This window comes from Podarcis cretensis (assembly GCF_951804945.1).
Source record: "Podarcis cretensis genome assembly, chromosome: 12".
In the NCBI taxonomy this organism is placed as follows: domain Eukaryota; kingdom Metazoa; phylum Chordata; class Lepidosauria; order Squamata; family Lacertidae; genus Podarcis; species Podarcis cretensis.
The window spans coordinates 23,579,044-23,601,934 of record NC_137181.1 but is presented as its reverse complement, the minus strand read 5'-3'; the positions used below and the strand labels follow the sequence as shown (position 1 = coordinate 23,601,934).

The 22,891-nt window shown below is 39.4% G+C and overlaps 1 protein-coding gene across 6 annotated transcripts in view; it reads left to right on the top strand.

Moving 5' to 3' along the window:
* The window catches only part of MLLT10 (MLLT10 histone lysine methyltransferase DOT1L cofactor), a 106,961-nt gene that overhangs the window by 6,127 nt on the left and 77,943 nt on the right, over positions 1 to 22,891 (top strand). For all 6 annotated transcript variants that reach the window (XM_079947828.1, XM_079947829.1, XM_079947831.1 and 3 more), the window contains 5 exons: positions 1,901 to 1,980; positions 3,356 to 3,410; positions 14,479 to 14,588; positions 20,283 to 20,386; positions 21,236 to 21,329. In XM_079947828.1, the coding sequence (XP_079803954.1) occupies positions 1,901 to 1,980; positions 3,356 to 3,410; positions 14,479 to 14,588; positions 20,283 to 20,386; positions 21,236 to 21,329 (443 nt within the window). The remainder of the gene's footprint in view (positions 1 to 1,900; positions 1,981 to 3,355; positions 3,411 to 14,478; positions 14,589 to 20,282; positions 20,387 to 21,235; positions 21,330 to 22,891) is intronic.

Here is a 22,891-nt window from a genome sequence, read left to right as displayed (position 1 = left end):
TTGTGCAAGTGTCGGTTATAAACTCATTTGGCTGTAAATGCCTTTTGAAATTAGTAGAATTTTCTTTCTTTACCATACTTGACTGAATCCGGTCTTTTTGGTGCGTGTATGTTGTGTGTGTCTGCATGCACATTTAGACCACAAGATTTGATACTATAGGAAACAGCCAGCCTTGGTTCAAGAAGCTCTGTAGGTTTGTCTTAGTCCACATGTTTCTCCCTTCATTCATTAATGGGCAAAAAAAGAGAGACACTCCCCCCCACTTTTGACAGAAGTTAACAAATTCTGTAGGCATACTAGGTCCCTGTAGAGTGGATAGTAAAGGTAAAGGGACCCCTGACCATTAGGTCCAGTTGTGACCGACTCTGGGGTTGCGGTGCTCATCTTGCTTTATTGGCTGAGGGAGCCGGCGTACGGCTTCTGGGTCATGTGGCCAGCATGACTAAGCTGCTTCTGGCGAACCAGAGCAGCGCACGGAAACGCCGTTTACCTTCCTGCCGGAGCAGTACCTATTTATCTACTTGCACTTTGACGTGCTTTCGAACTGCTAGGTTGGCAAGAGCAGGGACTGAGCAACGGGAGCTCACCCCATTGTGGGGATTTGAACCGCCAACCTTCTGATCAGCAAGTCCTAGGCTCTGTGGTTTAACCCACAGTGCCACCTGCGTCCCTTGTAGAGTGGATAATGCTTGCTAAATTACAGGCAAGCAGTGTTAGAAGCTAGGATAGAAAAGCTAGGAGCCAAATGGCTTCTGGGACCTGGGTTTTGGGTGCCAAAACAGAATGTCGGGAGGTGGGGTGGGGGTCGGCAACACTTTTAATTTATTATTTTGATAAGCATAAGAGACATATTGTTAATATCACATTTTTAGCAGGAAATTGTTAATACATGTTTAATTTGGTGTTGAAATAAAAATATTGGTACTATACTTCGGTTTTCCAAACACTCTACTCTTTATTGTTAAACTTCTTAAGTAATTAAGGATTGTCTATCCTTAACATATACTTTGAGGCTTTAAAGCACATACATTTCAGTAATCCTTAAGTGTCAGCCAGGCGCAAAAAGTGGCACCTAGACTTTCTGAGGTGCTCGCAAATGGAGAATCTGTAGTTGCAAAATGTGCCTGGTGCCCTGCTAATTTCGAACCCTGCAGGCAGATAGGTGGGATACACCTTATAAAAATGGATTTTGGCATAGGAATAACTAAAAGGGGTTTGCTTTATGATTACAAGCTAGACCTGTCTTTTGTGAAGAAGCTATCCCATTCTATACTGACCTCTTTCCTAAGCTTGGCGAGCTAAATTTCAATTTTGTAGTGTACCTGTTGCCCTTTCACCTCATGATTTGGCATTTAACTTGTGTGGTAAGCGTAGAAGCTTATCTTCAGTTTTAGTAGACACTTGTCTGCAGCATTTTTAAAATGTCTATCACTGAGTCAATATTGAGTGGTTTAGGGTCCCTGCTTTAACTGATGCAGACTTGCACAGGTCCTGTCATTACCTAGGTAAGCTTACAATACTACTGAGGCATCAAATTTTAGCTTGGGGTTCTTCTGAATCCAATGCACAACCCTAAAATAAACTGATAACCTGTGATTTTTAGACAGATGAAATAAAATTTATTTACCCGTTGACCAAGGGCTCCCACAACATCCTCTCTTCCACCTCTCCCCCTGTTGAAGTTAAGACTTGAAAGAAACATTCTATGGTAGCCAGTAGAATACATTATGGTGTGTGCTTGGTTGAAATGTATGTGTGGTGCCCGCAACAGTTTCTCCAGTTTGCAAATGAACTCTCAGAATGACCCTTGCACTTACCTATGTGTGTATTGCAGGACTTATTTTTCTGTATAATATATGTATTTTTAATATGATTTTTTGGCTCTTTTCTCCCAAAATAGCATGCTATGGAATTGTACAAGTACCTACTGGACCTTGGTTTTGTAGAAAATGTGAATCTCAGGAAAGAGCAGCTAGAGTGGTAAGTTTGAATTGGTTGTAATACTTGGGTGCATGTTTTAATCTAGTTCTTATCTTGGTAGCAAAAATGCTCAAAATGTATTATTCTTAGCAGGGGCTGAAGCTTTCTCATTCTCAGGTTAACAGTGGGCATATATCCGCTGGAAGCCATAGAAATTCATTTTTTTTCCTTTGCCTGGATTTTTTCATGTTCTAGTTTTAATATGGAAGTACAGAGAGAACTAGGCAGGATTTTCAGTGCTGCTCAGAGGCTAACAGTTGCAGAAATACTGTACTGCATGCTTCATAGTTGTGTTTCCCACCACCACAACCTTTTTCTGGTGAGGGGAAAGGATGGCAGAGGATCTTGTGAGGGAATGCTAACCTTCATTCTCTTCCCCATTGACTCCCTGCAACAAGGGGAGAGAGAGAGAGAAGCCAGACACAAACACTGTGCCACCAGAAGTGTGGTACTCTGCTATCTTGATAAATGTTTTACTCTCTGATTTTTGGACACCCACCACCCCACTGTGAGAATACACTGTAAACCAAAGAGAGATAAATCAGCTTGGCTCTGTAGTCTGCCTGCAATGCTCTAGCTTCAACACATGAACTTCTTTGGGGTATTATTAATTCCAGTCTTGGAGGATACTTTTGCAAGTACTGATAAAGCTTTCTTATAATTCTGTATTGGCAATGAAGTAAAAAAGAAGTATCTATGGAGAACTGAAGTTCTGGATTTTGATATAACTGGATTTTGATATAAAATACTTAATAAATATAAACGACATAACTCTCCTGCTACTTTCAAATGTATTGAATTTAATATTGGTTGTTTGATCTTAGCTTCATAATGCTAGTGTGGAGATAACCAACTTTAATTTGAATTCTGGATATGGATAGTATTGTACTAAACATCACAGTTTCAACATAAAGTTTTGCAATAATCGTTGGTATTGATTCTTTTAGGCCATAACATTATGTGGCTCATGCAGAACAGATCTATCTTGTGGGTTTTGATACAACAGTGTTGCTTTTAGCACTATCACTTGGAGCAGTGTGTGTATGCAGAAGCACACATGGTTGTCTTATTTGTGTCGTTGTTCCTGTAAATACAGAACTTAAAGGCTCTGGAGGTTTGGCTTGTCTGTAATTTAGAAATTGAGCTCCAGAAATGGCCATTCTCATAAATAGCTTTAGATGAATAGAAACCATGGGTGTGAAATGTTGGATACTGAGCTGTGGTTTAAGACATAGATATCTGTTAGAGAGAGGTTTTTAACTTAAGGAAAGGTCTATATTTATGAGAAAGGAGACAAATAGGAAATGGGTCAACTACAGAAAATATTTGAACGGTACCTTATTTCTTGTTTTAATAACTGTTTGCCTTCCTGCAGAGATGCGAATTATGCCCTCATAAGGATGGTGCTTTGAAAAGGACTGATAATGGGGGTAAGTCTTTTACCTTTTCAAAAAAAAGTCTCTAGTAATTTAAAGATTTTGTTCCTTTTTCTGCAGTTCAGTTGCATAAACTGATAAAATTGGAACATAGCTTGTGTGGTTAAGATTTTTGGAGCCCCACATATAAATATTCTGTTATTCTAAAGAGCTCTGAACCTTAGGTATTTCAGGGTTTGTATATTTAATAATTTAGGTGCTCATCACTGTAAAATGTATTTATTCTTGCAGCATGTATATGAGAAATCTTATCTTCCTCTTACACATGGAGAATGAGAGCACTGCATCATGCTAGAGGGCTGTATATAAATTGTAGACTTTAATTTTATGCAAAAATAATTCAGTGTAAGTGAACAGTGAAGGTTATTTAATTCCTTCAGTGGCTATGGTTTGCTAACTCAAGTGGCACACTTAATATGACAAGCAACTACTTGATGATACCACCTGACTTTAAAATGGTGTTTCCTTCTCCCCAAGCCAGCATGGCTAATGATCAGGGTTGGCAAAATTTGTAGTCCAGCAATATCTACACAGCACACACTAGCTTGCCCAACCCTGCACCCATCCATTATAGAGGGAGCATATGGAGAAGGGCTCCTGAAGAAGGTCTTTAAACTTGTGGCTAGGCTTATGTAGAAGAAGAGATGTATCCATGACCCACACCATTTAGGGTCATCAGCACTTTGAATTAGACTTTGGAGCCAATGCAGGTTGTTTGTATTAAAATACATGGAAACTTATCTGTGCTTAATTTTTTTCATTTTTGTGAAGGCTTAATTTGGGTTTCCGTGGTGATTACTTTCCTTTTCCATAGTTCCATGATAAAGTTTTATTTTATAGACCCATCTCTTTTTGAGACTTTTTGGGGTGGCTTACAAAAAGCAGAAATAGGATAAAAGATAAAAACATGGCACTAATACAAACATATTTATACTCTCATTTTAACTTACAAGCCAGGTTTCTTGCTATAATGCTTTTTAGAGGGAATCAGTAACACATGATTTTTAAATTTTGGCTAAGAGCCCCAAATGTGCTTATTAGAAGAAAGCAAAAGTCTGCATTGCTTACTTTAGCTTAGCTTTAATTTGCCTAATGATTCATTAGCATAATTTTCTTGAAATAGGACGTGGATTATTATTGATGTAAAGCTATCTCTTATTGTGTGTAGGAGTCTAGTGTAAGAGATGAAAATATGCATCAAGAAACAAGTTGGTCTTGCCTTCATGCTACTTTGTATGGAAAAGCAGCTCATATACTTCAAGAGTTTTCAATTCAGCCTTGTCTCTGCTGTTGTATTACCACAATGAATAAGGTGTTAACTTCCATGAACTTGTGGTTACTGACATGGAATATGTGTATCGATTAGGGTACTCTCTTAGTGAGTAGAGGATGCTGTTTGGGGGATGCAACTACTCCATTGTCATGGAAAGTTGACTTTCTGGGAGTATCTGTCAAGTCTTGCAGAGGTGGCAGACTAATAAGGATTGTTCTCATCTGAAAGTTTATGGATCTAGTTGGTTTCCAAACTGCAATTTTTGGTGCACTTGGCAGACTGTCCTGTCAAAGCTCTAGCTCAAGGGTGGATAACTACTTAGCTCAATAGGCCTCATCTTTATCTTCCCCCGACCCCTGGGGCCCAACTTTGATGGGGAGTGGGCCACAACATGTCAGTTGACTGATAGGTGGGAATTCCTGTGGCAGTGCAGGGAGCGGTCTGCTTCCTAAGCTCATTCCCTGCAGGGAATGTGCTGGCAAAGCAAATCCCAGCAAGACTGAATTTCCTGCCCTCCAGTTGGTGAGCAGAGAGTGTAGTCCTGCTGCCTACAGGATTCACAGTGCTCAGCAGGATTTTACCCTTTCCCTTATCCATCAGCTGAAGTTACCCAGTGACACTGGCTGGTGGACAGGTGGGTATGTTTGGGGGCAAATTGCTTCATGGGTTAATTTGGCCCCTTGGCAGAACAAGATTGTTCCTCCACCACCCGCTGGAACCGACTTGAGTATTGGACATGATGGCTGTAGAACAGGAGTAGCCAGTGCACCTCCAGATGTTGGCAGACTCCAACTCCCATCAGGCCTGGTCAGACTTGCTCTAGATATTCAAGGCAATTGAGAACAATGAAGGAACTGGATGATGAGGTGTAGAAAGGTTTAGGAAAGGTCAAGTTAGGTTCAGCTGAACACAGATTCTTTGGTGGTGTCTTTGAAGAAATCCTATCTTCACCACTGTTTTATCTGCACAGTGCCATCCACTGGAGCTTTTTCAAGTCATAAAAGTCCTGTTACAACATGACTAGCTCAATTTTTACTTTTAGATAGTTGATGAAATCCTTCCTGCTTCAGGCTTTGAGGGGAGGGAGTGAAGTCTTAAAGAAAGGGCACACACACTTAAATGTTTCTGGAACCTGCCAGATAGGTTCCCCACCCCCTTGTTTTATGTTTCTGTATTTTAAATTGGTACTGTTCTTATATTTATGATATGGTATTAGCCAGCCCGAGGGATCCAAGGAACCATGTTTGGCAGCACACCAATTTAAAAATAAATATAAATGAGCTGCCGAACATTAAATTGCTATCTACGCAAAAATATCAGCCTCCTATTATCAGCAATCTGGAGGATATGCTATAAAAATAATAAAGCCTTTAAAACTATTTTCAAAAGTTGCTTCTGGATAATGCTTGCCTAAAATGAAGATTACTTTCAACTTAATGGTAGGGTTTGCATGGTATTTATTAGGGGTAGGCTTTGCCAGGAAAATCATGTTTTTTCTTGCCCTGGGAAAAGCTATTTTTCTCATATTTTAAGACATTATAAAAATTGTTTCATTATTACAATATTATGTTTCAAGCTGTGTTTATGACATGTAGCTTATTTAGCGTTGAACGAGGAAATTATCATAGACCATGTTATATTTTTAGTTTTGTATTCTTTTAACAGAATTTATACTATATTAAAAACAGAATAGCATGTAAAGGAATGAAAATAATAATAATTTGGGATTAGATCTTAACTAAAGTTCTGGTGGTGGGAACAACCTGTGGGTGGAGTTCATTTGGTAGGAAGCTCCCACTAGGATGTGGGGGGGGGGCAGTGGCATTTTCTGCCATTTCCCCCTGCATCCCCTTTGTTCCTCAAAATTGTGGTTTGCACCATTTGGTGACATTCTGGAGCACCATGAGAAAGGGGTTGCTGGGGGGAAGGAGAGGGTAGTGGAAAATGTTACCCTGCACTGCACCCTGGCAGCATTTTCTGAATTCCTATTCCTGCTGCAAACAGAAAGAGCTCTTCCATTCATAATCTCAGAATAACAATAGTAGAAGAACAAAAGTTCAAATTTTGAGGCATTAAGCAAAGATAAAGACAAGAGTTTCAGTGGGCAGAGGGGCCTGACAGAATCCAAACATAAGACTGCACCTTGGTGGTCCTGTTGGAACTCCACTTGAAATTGACAATATCACTAACTGTTGCTATACCAAGGTTTCGTCATGTCCACTTACTGTAAATTGCCCCGTCGCATTGTTGCATTATACAGTTGTTTTTCCTTCTGCATCAGTTTCTTGTCTAATAGTATCTTACTCTTCTTAAGAAGCTGGATACTTTTTATTTGTGTATTAGATTCACTAATTTAAATTCCAGTTGCTTGCTGTAACTGGCAATGCATATCTTGCAAGATTTCCGCAGAGGTCTTAATCACTGCATAAACAACTGACCTTATGTTTTGTTTGTTCTACTACTCTTAAATTGCACATCTTTGATCTCCAGCAAGATGCCCTGGAGTAAGAATGGATACCAGAGACACTTCATTTTTAAAGCTCAGTATCTCTGCAAAAACATTTGGGTGTTAGTTGTTGTTTGTGTTTGTATGTGTGTGCTTTAAATAAATCAATAAGAGACTTAAAAAGCTGTGAGGGAGTTGGTTCTTTTAAACTGTTACAAAGCACCCAGTATTTGCAATCTTTCTTGTTTTACGGTTTTGTTTGGAAGCCTGCACTGTACACAACAAAGCTTTTTAGTTCAGCATATTTAGAACCAGTTATTGGATTGAAATCTGTTCCAACTGGATGCTGATCAGGAATGTTGTGCATCAGCATTCTTTGTCAGCTTTATAACAGGATTTCTGGAAGGCAGCTGCTTGGTTGAAAGCCAACTAACAATGCAATAGTGTCGTCATTTTTTTAAGGGTTAGAGTGGGGATCTCCTAAGCTTGTAAGGAATGTCACATGCCAGCTTTTGAGTCAGCAGCTTTCTCCCTCTGAATTTCATTAAGGCTCTGCACGTTAAAAGAAAAAGCACTAATGCAAACTTAAGTTACCCAAGTGCTGTCACCGACTACTGCTAATATATTGTATTAAGTACTTATATCTGCTTGTAGCCGGATTCTGATATAAATTACTTAATAAATATAAACAACATAACCCTTCTGCTACTTTGAAATGTGAGATTTTAATATTGAACTCCGCTTCATAATGCTAGTGTTGAGATACCCAACTTTAATTTGATTGTTGAATCATCTGTTTTCAAACTTGGACTGATTTGTGGCTGTTCTTTCCTGATTAAAGCTGAGAGTAGGGCATGTTCGACACCACCTAAGTACTGGTGTGTTGTATAGTAAGCAATAAATAAAAAGAATACTAAAGATGGTCTGATAAAACAAATTAGTAGGTCTTCTAAAAGCAAATAGTTTTTGTTAAATTATTTTCATTCATTGTACAGAGAAGGGAGTTCAATATTGAGATAAGTTCTGTTTCCAGGAATTCGGAAGGTAGCTTCTTGTGAAGTTGGCACCTTCCATCTATTCCAAGTCATCTATCTGTTTGTATAGGAAGACACTGTGGCGCTCTTCAGGAGCTGCATAAAGGGAAGGATGCAGAGGGCCTTCTCGGTAGTCGCGCCCTGTGGAATGCCTTCCTGTCAGATGTCAAGGAAATAAACAGCTATCTGACTTTTAGGAGATATCTGAAGGTGTAGGGAGTTTTTAATATTTGATGTTTTACTGTGCTTAGTGTTTTAATTTGTTGGAAGCCACCCAGAGTGGCTGGGGCAACTCAGTCAGATGGGTGGATATTATTAATAACAATAACAATAATAAATAAACAATGAGAGAAAGGGAGTGAGAAACCAAAAACCAACATAGTAGAAACACACTCTGGTCTTGCCTTTCATTTTCCAGTATTTGGTGATTACCTTATTCTCCTTTTGTTTTATGAACAAGATACCCTCCTGTTCTAGACATTCCTCTTGTTTCTGCCATCCATCTCAGGGATACCATGAGCAGTTTTCGAAACTCCCATTGTTCTAGGCGCATTTTGTGACAGGGAATTTCATTAGCGCAAGATGTTTCTGAGCTCAGGGTGCAGAACTGTGCCTAAGATTTCAGATTAAAACTGCAGAGTGGAAGGAAAGGAGGACCTTTTTCTGTCTCCCCACTTCCAGCTACTTTCTGAAGACTGGAGAAGAGATTCTCTTAAGAATATTAGGGGGGTGGGCAGGGGAACAACTAGACCATGTGAAAAATGAACATAATATTTTAGCAGCAGTTCATTCATTTTCAGCTTTGTATTCTTGTTATAAAAAAGTTCACCTAGACATTCCTTTGTTGCACCTATAACCTAGGTTTAAGGTGCCATTTAGCTGCTAGCTTTCATATCTCAGTTTCTAACACTGACCATGAGAGAAGCAACACCAAACTCCAAAAGTTCTCCCAAACCAAAGAGTAACTCTGATCAGCCCTAACCTGGGGAGAAACCCTTCCTCTTGACTCAAGGCTCCTTAGTTTCTTAACACTTTCAGATATGTGGTTGAAGGGCCATGTTGTAGGTGGGTTCTGCAAACAGTGAGAGAAAGTTATTCCCCCTTCAAGCATACTTAGAGACCATCCCTTACTTTCCCTTGCTCAGGCAACCCAAGAAAGATGCAACACTATTCCAATACTATCCAATACTTTCTGGAGAGAAGAGTAATAGACTCCGAGCTAGTTCCAGAGGGATAATTACTTCTTTAAGGTGAATTATATTTTTGTCAGTATATTGAAGAAATCAGAAGACCTCAGAAAGATCGTAGATCTCCACGCTTTGGCATGGAGATGGGTCGCACTATTTCTGCACGCCTGTATTGTTAAGATTTCCTTGCATGAATAAATTTTATAGAGTACTACTAACTGCCTCGTTGACTTTGCAATTGTTCCTTCTGCACTTCACTGCCAGTTGTTCTGTCTTCAGCTCCTTCTTCCTGTCCTTGCTCCTAGTTACCAATAAGACTTACTTGAAGATGGTAGAGTATAAGTTTTATTCCTGTTTGTAAGACTACCTGGTTGTGTCTTTAACATGTGCAGACTACTGTACAGAAGCCCCAGAGGCACATGTTTTTGATAACTCTTTCTGGAAGCCAATTGTTTTTCTTTTCTTTTAGAGGAGGGAAAATCCTGTTATCTCTGGTCAAAGGAGATTTAACTCTTAGCCAGACTGTTGGAAATGATGGGTTTTAATTTCAGCTGACTTTCTTGGGCCTATCTACATGTCTGAGCTCTTCAGACATTCCTGCTAATCTTCAAGATCAAATTGCATCAAGATTGAACCCACATATCTGAATACCCAGGAACTCAAATGTCAATATCCCAGTGGACTATGGTGGAAAGGTGTACATATCAAAGACTTACTCATAGTATATTCAGAAGTAACCAATGCCCGCCTACCTATGTGGGAAGCACACTTCAAATAATTCTTCATCTAGGCGCTGTGGTCACACTGTAAGACATCTTGTAGCATCAGCTTCCTAGAGTTCTGAGTGGTCTGTCTGACTCTCAGAACCTTTGCTCTCCTGTTGGACAGAACAAATGTGTCTTTCCAAACCAACAAATACATGTGAAAAAGCTTATTGGAAGCTGTGTCCTACCTATGGAAAGCCCTTGCATGCCTTCTGTTGAGTGAAGCAGGACTCCTCCAACAGCCAGGTATCTGAGAGGCATCTACAATGCTTGGATGGTAGTTGAGCAGGCAGAAAATAGGCCATTTGGAACGATCTCTAACTCTGGAGGTTCCTTCTGATCAGTTATGTTTGGGTTCCCGTTGTTGACTTGCATGTCTGCTGAAGAAGCAAACTAGGGACCAAATGTGGGTGCAGACATGAATTATGAAAAAGCAGACGATGCCTTTCAAATGTATTCTTAGTCCTTTTGTTTTCTGTAATCCCTATGACAGTTAGAACGATTAGATGCTACTTTGGTTATTTCTAGGTGGCCAAGACGTTCTTGGTGGCTCTAGATGGCTCTTGATGGCGGTTCTGTGAACACTTCATGCTGAGGTGCACTGGCTGTGCAAGGAAGGGCTCTTCTCAGCCCCAGCTATTATGGTTGCTACCTTGAAGATGGAAAGGCAGGCCTTAGGCCTTACTAGCTATCAGGATGTCACCCAGTGTGACTTCCATACCTATGGCATCATTTAAGCTATAAATTATCCTAGCATATAATACTTGGAAGGCCCTTGTCAACTGAACTGTTCAGAATTGTCTGCTGTTATCTTAGTGAGGGATATAGTTCTGTTTGCAAGATGACTGGATTATGGTCTGCAGTCAGATACACTGAGCTTCAGTGTAACGCAAATTCTCACAATACTTAGTGAGTTCCTTAAGTAACATGCATTCAGAGGGTGCTAACTGCCCACTGTAAGCGCATAGTAGTGTTAGAACTTAATGTTGTTGCCTATTCAGAACCCAAGGTTTTTTAACACATAATAATATTGGATACTTATCTGGTGCAAATGTGCTAAAATTTTGAGGGGGGTGGGAAGTAATATCCTTATCTTGCTCAGTTAAGAGGACATTTCTGTTTCCAAAGAGATCCCAGCTGCTTTCAACATTCCCTGAAAAAGCAAGTGTTATGTCATGGGGTTTGTATCTAAGGGTTTGGAAGAAAGGAAATCTGAAAAATGATTAGCTCATGAAAAAAAAGCTGTTTGAATGGAGCAGTGTGCATAAACAATATTAGCCAGGAATGCAGCAGGTCACTTTCTAGGACCCTGAACAGAAGAACACGTTATTTCTAGTGGCAGAAAGCAGATGGGATGCATTAGTTCCAACGTCTGTTATAAAAGGTTATGAGTTCCTGTGGAAAGGGGAACTGAAAAATGAACACTAGTGGCTTTCTGGGACCCCAAAGAAAGCTATAGCCCTAACTTCCACTTTAGTATAATCTGCTCTACATAAATCAGTGTTTCAGTTTGCCATAACCTCTTGTGGGCAGCTAGCTACTTGAAATACAGCAAAATTAATTTCCCAGCAGTTTTTTGGTTGTTAGGAGCACAAAGACATTGTTTCCAGCAGATAGCAACAGAAATAACTAAAGCCAAAGTGGTATTTCAGTGTAACTTCATGTATCAATCCTGGGCTCTTTTTTCCTCCTCCTATTAACAGCACACCAACCAGAATACATTTATCATTTAAGGCTTTATCTTAATAGTGTGGAGACTTTTTCAGCCTGAGGGTCAGGTCACATTATCTTATGGAAAACCTTCTGGATGTTGCATTCCAGTACTGGGTGGGGCAAGAGGAAATACTGGGTGGAGCAGTAGATGCAACTCTTACTAGAGATATAATTTTTTTGGAAATTCTGAACCCACAGGAGAATATTTTTTCCTTTTTTTTAGGGGTGTGGAAATTTGTGGACAATTGAAAAAAAAATTCAACTTTTTAAAGCCGCTTTTACAGATCAAATGTCACTTTGTTGCTTTAGGAACATAACATGTATTTTGTATAATATGGTTTGCCATTAGATTATCATGTTTGGTATATTAAAATACAATTTATTTTGTCCATTGCAAATTGAATTTACATTTTTAATTGATTTCATTTTTTTTGTTACAAGTGGAGCTCCAAGCTGCTGAACTGTAAGGAGTCTAGCATCCCTTTCGTTTTGTCAGTTTATGAGAATGGAAAAAACAATAAAAACAGGAGAAACCATGATAATTATAGTAAAAATAAGAAAACTATATATTTGACGAAGTCCTACTCAGAGTAGACCCATTAAAATTTAGGGACCTATGTTAGTCATGTCTCTTAACTTCTAAGTAGGACTAGCATTGAATACCACTCTGTCTCCTTCTGTTCTCCATAGTGTCAAGCAGACATAATGCACTCATTGCCATAAAAAGAGCTGTGAGGGGGTGGGGAGGGGGCAGAGAGAAGGCAGAGCCAAGACTCAATGAATACTTCATGAAATTTAATCAATCTCATTTTCTGAGCTATCTCAGTCCATTTATGCTTCTTCATATTTGTCATCATATTTATTATGGACTTTTAAATATCAAAGGTTTGCCTGGATAGAAACAAATTTTATCCACCCTGTCACATGTCATAGCCCAACATCTTTCAATTTCCCCATTTTTGGAGAGAGAAAAAGGCTTCGGGGGGGGGGGAAACAGCACTAAATGTTGTACACATGATTGGCACTTGTGTGTTTGGTTTTCCTGTGTTAAATATTGCTGAGGGAGGCCTGATTGGCACATTGATGTGGGGATAAGTGTGTGGGGGGATTTAATTCATTGCTCTTCTCGTGGTTCCAATACAGGTAGGACTTGCCCAGTGGTTACCATTTGCCTTCAGAGGGAAGCTGCCATTGGGTGTAAAGATTTTGAAAGACAACAAAGTAAACAGGGGCCAGTCACGTGCACAGTGGCATGTCTAGTTTGACCTTGAGAGTATATTAACCTTGTCCCTTGTGCACACATTCTCTCTTGTGGATTTTGGTGTGTGTGTCATAACATTTCTGCATGCTGGAATAGGTTGATTCAGACTTTTGGCAAGGCTGTTTGTTGCATATATACCAGTGCGTAGTATGTATGCTGTAAACACCACAATTCATTTCTGTTTTGCAGATATTTATAAATAGTTCTGGAGCAGGTTCCAGAGAGCTGTAGACAATCAAATATTTCTCCTTTCATGGCCCCAAATGTTTGCAAACCTGTTTCAGCTTTACGTAATATTTGCTGTTCACAGCATTGCCATGTAAAACACGATCTATTACCTCATGCATGGTTTGAAGCAACTGAGTATACACGGAATAAGTAGAGCGGAGCCATATAACATTGTATGAAGATTAGATAAGTTGTATATGTGATATTTCTAACAGGTACTTTGTGTACCCCTGTGATATTTTTTCCTTCTTCATGTTTGGACGTTAACACAGATATAGAGTGTGTGTGAAGATTGGGACCTAATTTCTTGTGGAAGGCTGCAATTACGTTTTGAACATTCCTACTATTCTGCTGCTTTTCATATTGAGAAATTGGTGTATCAAACTGTCTGGGAATTCTCTGTATAAAGTAATCCAGGACAGAATATGGGCAGCTCTTGAATAGCAAAGTAATTTTCAAGCTGAGCTATTTATGCAATGAAACAGTAGCAGACATGGTTAAATTGTTTTCTTTGGCAAGCACAAATTGGTGACTCTCTTGGGAACCACAGAGAACCTGAAATTAGGCAGGCTCTTATCTGGGTCAAGAATCCTTGGAAATTGAAAAGAAAAAACTGTCAGAAAAAAATACCCTACTGGTCTATGAAATACTATCAAAAGCTACTGAAAGAAAGCTAAAAATATATGCTGCTTTATGCTGAAATACCATTCTAGGATACCACACAGGAAGATATAAAAGTAATAGTGTCAGGTCTTAGATGTAAGCAACAAGAAAAGAAGCAAAAAATTCATTCTTATGGAAAGGTGTGAAGAGAAACCATTATAGTTTAATTATCTGCATATTTTCTTCCCAATTTCAAGCATGTAGGCCCGTTAATTTTAATGTGAATTAAGAACTAGGTACAATCTAAAAGTGTTTTGTTTCTACTTTTGCAAAATCATTATTTATATTAGTTGTTTACAGCTCTTTGAAAATATGTAATCTTATCTTTATATGCTGTGATGTTCTAAGGAATGTGTTAGATACTTACATTGTGTTTAAATAATTGAAAATACATGTAACATATTGTGATATGAAATGTTCTTTTTATAGTTGAAATTATTCTATTTGTATTGTCAGAAGACATTAAGAATAAAATGTAATTAACTTTTTATAGGTTGGGCTCATGTGGTTTGTGCTCTGTACATTCCCGAGGTGCAATTTGCAAATGTTTCTACAATGGAACCTATCGTGTTGCAGTCTGTTCCTCATGATCGCTATAATAAGGTATAATTCTACTATGACTTATTTTCTTGATATAATTTCGTATTTGAAAAATATGCTATATATTTCACATCTCATTAAAAAAACCAAGCATATTTTGCTTTGAAGGGCTTGTATTTCTTTAAAGAACATTTTGTATGAAAGAAAATGAGTAAAATTATTTACGTCTTACTGAAGTTTATAGCATGAGGTAATATCTACTTAGATATCTAATGTTTTTCATCACCAACTGATCAAATAGGTTTATGACATTTCCTGTTTTATTAGTAATCACTATATTTAGCAGCAGATTACTGTTGATCAGTTCCTTGATACGGTTCTTATTAAAAGCTAATTGAGAGTAGAATTGAATTTTTCAACCGTTATTGTTGTTGTTCTCTCCCTTTCTTCTTATAGCACAATGTTCACAGTTCTCGTTCTCTTGCTTTAGGGAAGCATCTGTAGTTAAACATTGTTTTGCCATTGAGAAAGTGAATGAAATATCAGCAGGAGCTCCCCACCCACTCATGTTCTTTACACATAATAGACCAGTGTAGAAATTCAGTTGGAACGTGTGTTGTGAGATTTAGATTATGCTGACTCACAAGTTAAGTGCAGGCGACTCCCCACTTATGCGGAGGTTACATTCTGGTCCCCCGCACACATAATTGAAATTGGCTAAAGAAGGGAGTACCCTCTAAAAAAACCTTTAAATGCCCTTTCTGTAGCTCTCTCTTCAATCTATACCAAAATTACTGTATCCAGAAATATCTACAGCTATAATTGAAGTTCTGGGGCTGGCAGGAGGCTGGAGGACTTTCATGAAAGTAGCAGCTGCTGCTGTGCTACCCCGCACATGCAGCTGTTAGGTGGGGAGGCTGAGCAGTGTAAACAAAGCCCCACTACGCCTCTTCAGGGTCTCTTCAGGGTTTCCTCCGCCCTCACTGATGTCCTTTTCATGCTCTTGGGAGGTTCTCCTTGCTAGCCATGAGGACGCTCCAACTCTCTTGCCATTTCCAGGTGAATTGAATTATTTAATTATTTTCTGGTACTGCGTGTATATGAGGTTACACAGCAGTCAATCATATGTAAGTGTGTGTGGGGGGGCACCTATATTATTGGATTTGTACATGCATAGCGCCCAGTAGACAAAACCAGAGTGTACTGATTATGGGATTCTGGTCCTTGTGTGTAAACCGCTTAGAGGTTTTATTACAGTCAAGCAGTAGGTTTTGGTAACCTACATACGGCTTAAAAACGGATATATATATGATACCCAGCATGCAATATCATTGAGATCTTGGAGCAGGGGCAAAGGGTTGCAGAATAAGCCAGCATGATCCCTGCCATGTATTTTCTTGAACGTTAAAGGTAAAGGTAAAGGTACCCCTGCCCGTATGGGCCAGTCTTGACAGACTCTGGGGTTGTGCGCCCATCTCACTTAAGAGGCCAGGGGCCAGCGCTGTCCGGAGACACTTCCGGGTCACGTGGCCAGCGTGACATCGCTGCTCTGGCGAGCCAGAGCCGCACACGGAAACGCCGTTTACCTTCCCGCCGGTAAGCGGTCCCTATTTATCTACTTGCACCCGGAGGTGCTTTCGAACTGCTAGGTTGGCAGGCGCTGGGACCGAGCAGCGGGAGCGCACCCCGCCGCAGGGATTCGAACTGCCGACCTTTCGATCGGCAAGTCCTAGGCGCTGAGGCTTTAACCCACAGCGCCACCTGCGTCTTGAACGTTAGCTGGGGATTAATACAGTGTTCATGGAAGATGTGCCATAGTCATCTGTATGCACTCTATCTTTAACTCTTTATCCAGCCTCCCATTTTCAATTGGGGGACCAATGTATGGGGTTAGGGACAGATGGAGGCAGTAGGGACATTGTTAGATGCACAGCATGGGAAGGACTTCCAGAAATCTGAGTCCTGTTCCCTCTGTCACCATTCACGATCTGCTGTTTTGTCTTAATTTTATTTTTTAACTTAACTTATAGTTCTTTTTAACTTTGTCAGATGTCAAGCACAGTATTACAAAGCTACAGTTAAGGCTACAGAAAATGTCATCCCACATAGGCCAGTTTAAAGAACTAGTTTATGATACTAGTTTCATAAACTGGGCATTGGGGATGCAATTCAGCTTTATATTTCTTGAACGGCAGAACTACAGGTTGTATGGAAAAACATTTTGAAACTGAAAGGGGTTTCAAAATTAGTTCGATATCAAGAGTTTGTTAGAAAAGCCAGTTTAGTTGAGTTAGTGCAAGTTAACTTGCATTTTCAGACTTTTACTATCTTTTCTAGACATAGTTTTGTTTCTGTGGTTTCTCAACAATTCACCACCATTTATTTTTTTGGTTTTTGTTATGCTGTCAGTGACTACATTTCATTACATTTTTTTCATTCTCATTCATAAAAAAATATTGTGGTACATTCTGTTGGCTCATCATTTCTTTTCTGTAAGTGTGTTTTAGTCATGAAATACATTAAAACCTCGTTGTTGTTGTTGTTGTTGTTGTTTTAAAGTCCTTGCTCCTCACAATTTGCTCAACATGTAGCTGGTGTTTTATAACATGTTCACCCTAATCCAGTGACAGTGATTCTTCAATAGAAGAAGAATTAGTTGCTCTGTGTGTGGTTGTAATGCTCAGGTAATTGGCACTGGAACTTGATGTTGTAAAAGCTGAACATGTGATCAATAAGATCCAGTCAGGCATGTTTAGTCTACTACACATCTCTGGACTGGGTTGATGCAGTTGATCAAGAGATCATAGAGACACATTATTTTATCATATTTGTAGAAAACCATTTTGCAGTGTGAACTGATATTTGAAAAACAGTTGTCTAAGGCCTACTCAGAGTAGATCCATTAATATGTATATTTTAATGGGCATTTTATAAGACTGATTCATATTGTATGTAAATCTGGAAAGGATATGCTTATATATAAGCAACTGTGGTGCTTATATGCAACTGTGGTGTTCCCCTTAATGTGTGAGAGACTCACTTTTTGTCCATGTGTATGCTCTATAGCAGATTTACAGATATGTCACACATTCATTTTGTAACCATACCTATGTCATATACGTATGGTTACAAAATGGATATATGACATTTCTGTAGTTAACAGGTATATATTACTAACTTGGATAATGTGTGAAGGGACCCTTGGAGTCCTGTTTTTGTTTTTGGTGCAGCTTCAGGCTTTGCTAGTGGGCATTTATTGGTGACTACTTAATCATTGCTGAAAACAGTAGGCTGCTCAACACTGGATCTGTAGAGTAGAAACCTGATGGGACTTGTGTGCCCTCTTTCACATCTAAAACAAAGATGAATGTCAGATACATATGAGCAAATATCTTCATGAGATTTCTGTAGTAAACTTGTCGAGTAGAATACAGACTCTTACATGAAAAAAGTTGTTAGATGGATTTGTGTTTACTAATAAGATAGAGATGAGTATATGAGCATTATATGATGTAAGGTAGAACAGGAGTCTGTCATTAGAGGGAGCAAATAATAGTTGGTTATGGGTTAGAATAAGAGTTCCAAATGTTTTTGAGAGAACTTGATAGACTGTAATAAGCCAGTATCAAAGTTCATTATCTTGTGGAAAGTGACTGGTTACATTAAACATTTCATGTCATGAAATTGTAATGAGATGATTAAATGAGATTGTATGTTGCTAAGGGCACCAGTATTTGAACAATGCTTTCTAAGAGTCTATTAATACATTTGTAAGCAGCCTTTGAAAGTTTCACCCTACGGTCAATGCAGTTGTACCTTGGTAGTCGAATGCCTTAGTTGTCGAACAAATTGGCTCCTGGTCGTCGCAAACCTGGAAGTGAGTGTTCCGGTTTGCATACATTTTTGGGAAGCTGAATGTCCAGTGTGGCTTCCGGAGCTTCCGATTGGCTACAGGAAGCTCCTGCAGCCAATCGGAAGCGGTGCCTTGGTTTTTGAACTGTTTTGGGAGTTGAACGGACTCACAGAACGGATTAAATTTGAGAACCAAGGTACGATTGTACAGGAGTACCACAAGTAAGACACCAACTCCTTTCAGCAGACAACCCTTGCTGTCCCCAAACATGAAGCTTGTTGAGTTTTCAGCTGAAGAGCTAGAGGTATTGCAAGAGTTAAAATATTTCTTTGAATTAGAATTGTACTGTATTTAATAAGTACTAGGAATGCCCAGCTATGCATCCTGTGAGACTGAGATTATTTTAAGAATATAACAATTTTCTGTGAATATTAGAAATCTTGTTTGAAAATTAGGTTTATTGTGAATCTCCATGCTGGTAAAGGAATTACTGAATCTGCCTAGAAGTGTGCATTTTTATGAAATCCTCTGGCAGCCTTGAAACAGCCCCCATTATAGCTTTGTGATTGCTGATATGCTTTTCTGGGTTTCAATTCTGCAGGGTAGCCATTGATACAAAACAGTTAATGCCAGCAGCCCAAGGAAAACTGAGATAATCTTACTTCACAAGAATGTTGTCTTAGAAGTATTTTGTTAGACCTGCAAAAGCAACAGGTTTTATTGAAAAATATTAAAATGTTAGCTTTGCATATTTTAAATAGAACTCCTTTGTGCTTGTGCATCTGGGTATGTGTGTTGTATGCTGCTGGCCCCACTGGAGGTCTTCCACATTGCTACAGCGAATTTAATTAAAATAATCAGAAAATCTTAATGATACAATGATCTGAAGAAATGTAAATTATAGGGCACTTATCATGTAGCAAAGTTATTCTAGGTTTCTTAGTACAGTAATGTTATTTACTGCATCTGAGGCCTAATGTCAGTCATTGATTACTATGCAGGAACACTTTCCCATAATGCCTTTCCTTGCCATTAACATGATATGAAGCCTCAGTAAACTCATTCTGAGTCTTCATAGCCAAGGAGCTTTATTTGCCAGAACCAACCTCCAGGGTAGTGTATTAATGTGAAGACATACCATATGATAAAGAAGTAGGTTGCATTCACCCAAGGGTGGTCTGTGCATGAGGCAAAGCGAAGCCATTTGCCTCGGGTGGATCTGATTCTCTTCCCTCCCCCTCCTCGCCCCCACTGTTGTACTGCTGCCAGCACTTTCCATGCTATGGATCCAGTGCAGTTCCCCTTGCCACTGTGTCCTCGCCATTGCTGTGGTCTTGTGGTGGCAGTGCAGCCACAGTTGTGGTGATGGGTTGGGCAGCAGTGACAGCAGAGGGAGGGAGGGGGTAGGGCACCAGATCTGCAGGGGGCAGGCATCAGGGGAGTAGGCAAAATGTCTTGGGCCAGCCCTGTATTTATCAATGCTATACATAATGCAGGGACTAAACTAGGCTTTATGTCACCCTGGTCAGAAAATTAGTTTGATGCCCTCCTATGCGCATTTGTGTACACAGAGAGAGACTAGGAGCCTCAATGGCCTCCCTCTGGAGGCTTCACCTGGGGCAAAGAACCTGGTTAGCCCCCCCCCCCCCGTAGCTACAGCTCTGCATCTTGGTAGCATCGGGAACAGCTAATCACACAAAGCATTCTGCATAACATACAGTCGTTCTGGAATATTGGAGTGTGACTCCAGTTAGCAGGTCTGAGAACCGAAGCACTGTTCAGTCTTGCCTTTGCTTTGTATTTGCTGTAGTTGCACAAAGGAGTATTACTCTTACTTTTGCTGCTGAGTTTGAGTCCATTTAAAGGTAATAGTGTTCTTACAACTGTCTTATTTTCCCCAATAGACATGTTATATATGTGATGAGCAAGGCAGAGAAAGTAAAGCAGCCACTGGCGCTTGCATGACTTGTAACAAGCATGGATGCCGCCAAGCTTTCCATGTAACATGGTAAGTAAGCAATTCCCACTTGCGTGCATTCCTGGTTTCCTCTCTCCAAGTTATATTGTTTTATTGCCCTGGTAGATGTGGCTCCATAGTGGAATGATTCCATTTAAAATAATCACTTGTTATAGCATGGTTGTAGTAAGTACATTTCACTTAACCATTATTTCTATAATTCATTGTACAATTTGTGCTGCGGTAGTGCAGAAAAAAGGCTTGATGTCCTCCCTACTCACAATAAGCAGTAACCTTAAGACATTTTTCTGATTAGATTTTCAAGTGCATGTTTACACACTCGGCTGAAAGATTATCTTTTGTCTAAATAAGAACCTGTTTTAGGGAGCAGTTCTGTGTGTCCCTGGAGGGAGGCTGAGAGGTTGTAGGATGCTGTGGAGAGGGAGGTCTGTGGGCACAGGCCTCCCTAGTATGGTGGCATAAGTTCTGTTGCTGTCATTCTACTACCAGCAGTGTTCTGAGGATAGTAGAGAAACAGGGCCTTCTGGGACATATTGGGGAAGGCATTGCATCCACTTGATCCCAGACCCCATTGTTGTCCAGACATGTGAACAGAAAGAGTGAAAAACTATTTCCCCTTTCATTACTTCCCTTCCCATGAGTGTCAATGGGAGGGGAAAAAATTAGAAGGCTGAAAGGAATGGAGTGGAACTTCTGCCTCCCAGCTCCTGACTTCCACCTTGACCAGCCCAAGCTGGAAGAGCTTAGGAAGTGGCGTTCTCTCTACCAAATATCGCTCCCCCTGACAACTTTGGGATTCCTCTCCTAAATATTTTGTTGAGCAAGTTACATTTTCCATCTTCAGTATCTGATTTCTTCCTCTCTTTTTCTTCTTCTCAGTGCACAGTTTGCAGGACTTCTTTGTGAAGAAGAAGGAAATGGTGCAGATAACGTACAGTATTGTGGCTACTGTAAATACCATTTCAGTAAGCTGGTAAGAATCTGTTGAATTTAGTGTTTCAAATATTGTATTTTACTAATAACATGTACACTTAACAATTGGCCACTAACAAGGTGTTGCTTTTACTAAATAGTGACTAAAATGTAATCTTCTGGTCATTTAAAAAAATTTAGTGAATGACAATTTTGACTTTCCAGTTTTATTTCATAGTGAGTTTAATCTTTGTTATGGGAATAGCCTGAGGAGCACCCACATTTTAATACTAGATGTGTACTTTGCCTTATAAAGAAAAAGCTTCCTAACTAAATCAGACAGTCATCCAGTCCGTCGTTCTTGCAGCAGTGCCCCCCACCATCCCAGATATCTCTGGGAAGCCCCAACTCAGAACATGATGGTAATAGCCATGCACTGATCTCTGTTCCCCATAGATAGTAAGGTTCCTTTTTAGCTAACATAATAATAGCAACTTGCTGGCTTCCTGATTCTCTTGCTCTTATTTAAACTAATAATTTTAAAAATAGCAATTCTTTTTTTCTGGCTTGTTTGATGTACATTTGGTTTGTCAGAGCACTTTTTCTTGTGTCTCTCACTATGTTTCAATTCAGGCAAGCCCTGCAATTTTTTAAAGAAAAATTCTTGACTTTTATAGCATTCTTTATTATTTGCATTGTTTATGTGCCACCCTAAAACAAAAACTATCTGCGCTGCTTTGAACATAAAAATACATGTTACAATAAAAGTACAATAAAAACACAGCAATAAAATCAGAACAGTCAATTGAAACAGAGAGCAAATAAATAAATTCACAATTTAAAACAGTGGAATAAAAGTTCACTGAATTAAATAATATTCAAAATACAATGTTCAAAGGCCTGGGAAAATTAGAAGGCTTTTCAGGTGGGGAGGAAAAACCTACCAGGGGAGGTGTGAGGCAGACCTCTCTAGAAACTGAATTCAACAAGTGGGGGGCTACTGGTGCAAAGGACCCCTTTTCTTGATACTGCTATTTAACTACCCTTGCATCTTTTCAGATTTATTGGTGCCTTTTTTCACCTGTTGTAGCTATTATTAAAGAAGTTTAAAATAATTTCCAAGCTTCTTGAAGTGATTTGGCTCTCCCAACTATGTATGTTTTAGCTTACTTTTACCTAATAATCATCATAATATTAATATTAATTCCCCATTTTACAGTTTAATATGACTGAGGGAATTTCTGGTCATTTTTTCATATTCACTATATTTAAGCATGATTGTATTGTGTTCATTGTTTGCATCTTCTGCCAGATCCTATTCACCTTTTGGGATTAAATACATAAATTTTCTTTTTGGTGAGTTCCATGATTGACCATCCCATCTGGAGTCATTTATTGTCTCTAGAAAACTTGTGCCTATTGTGATACGATTCCCCCACCCCCTGAGAAATTTCATGGAGTTTCCTGTTATAATATTTCCAACCTTAGCTGCATCCCTGACAACCTTTTTGTAATTTAGCCTATTTTACAAGCCTAAATGGGAGTAAGTCTAACTGAATTCAGTGAGACTTGCTTCTGAACTGACATGCATAGGATTTATACTGTCAGTCACTATTAGAGCAA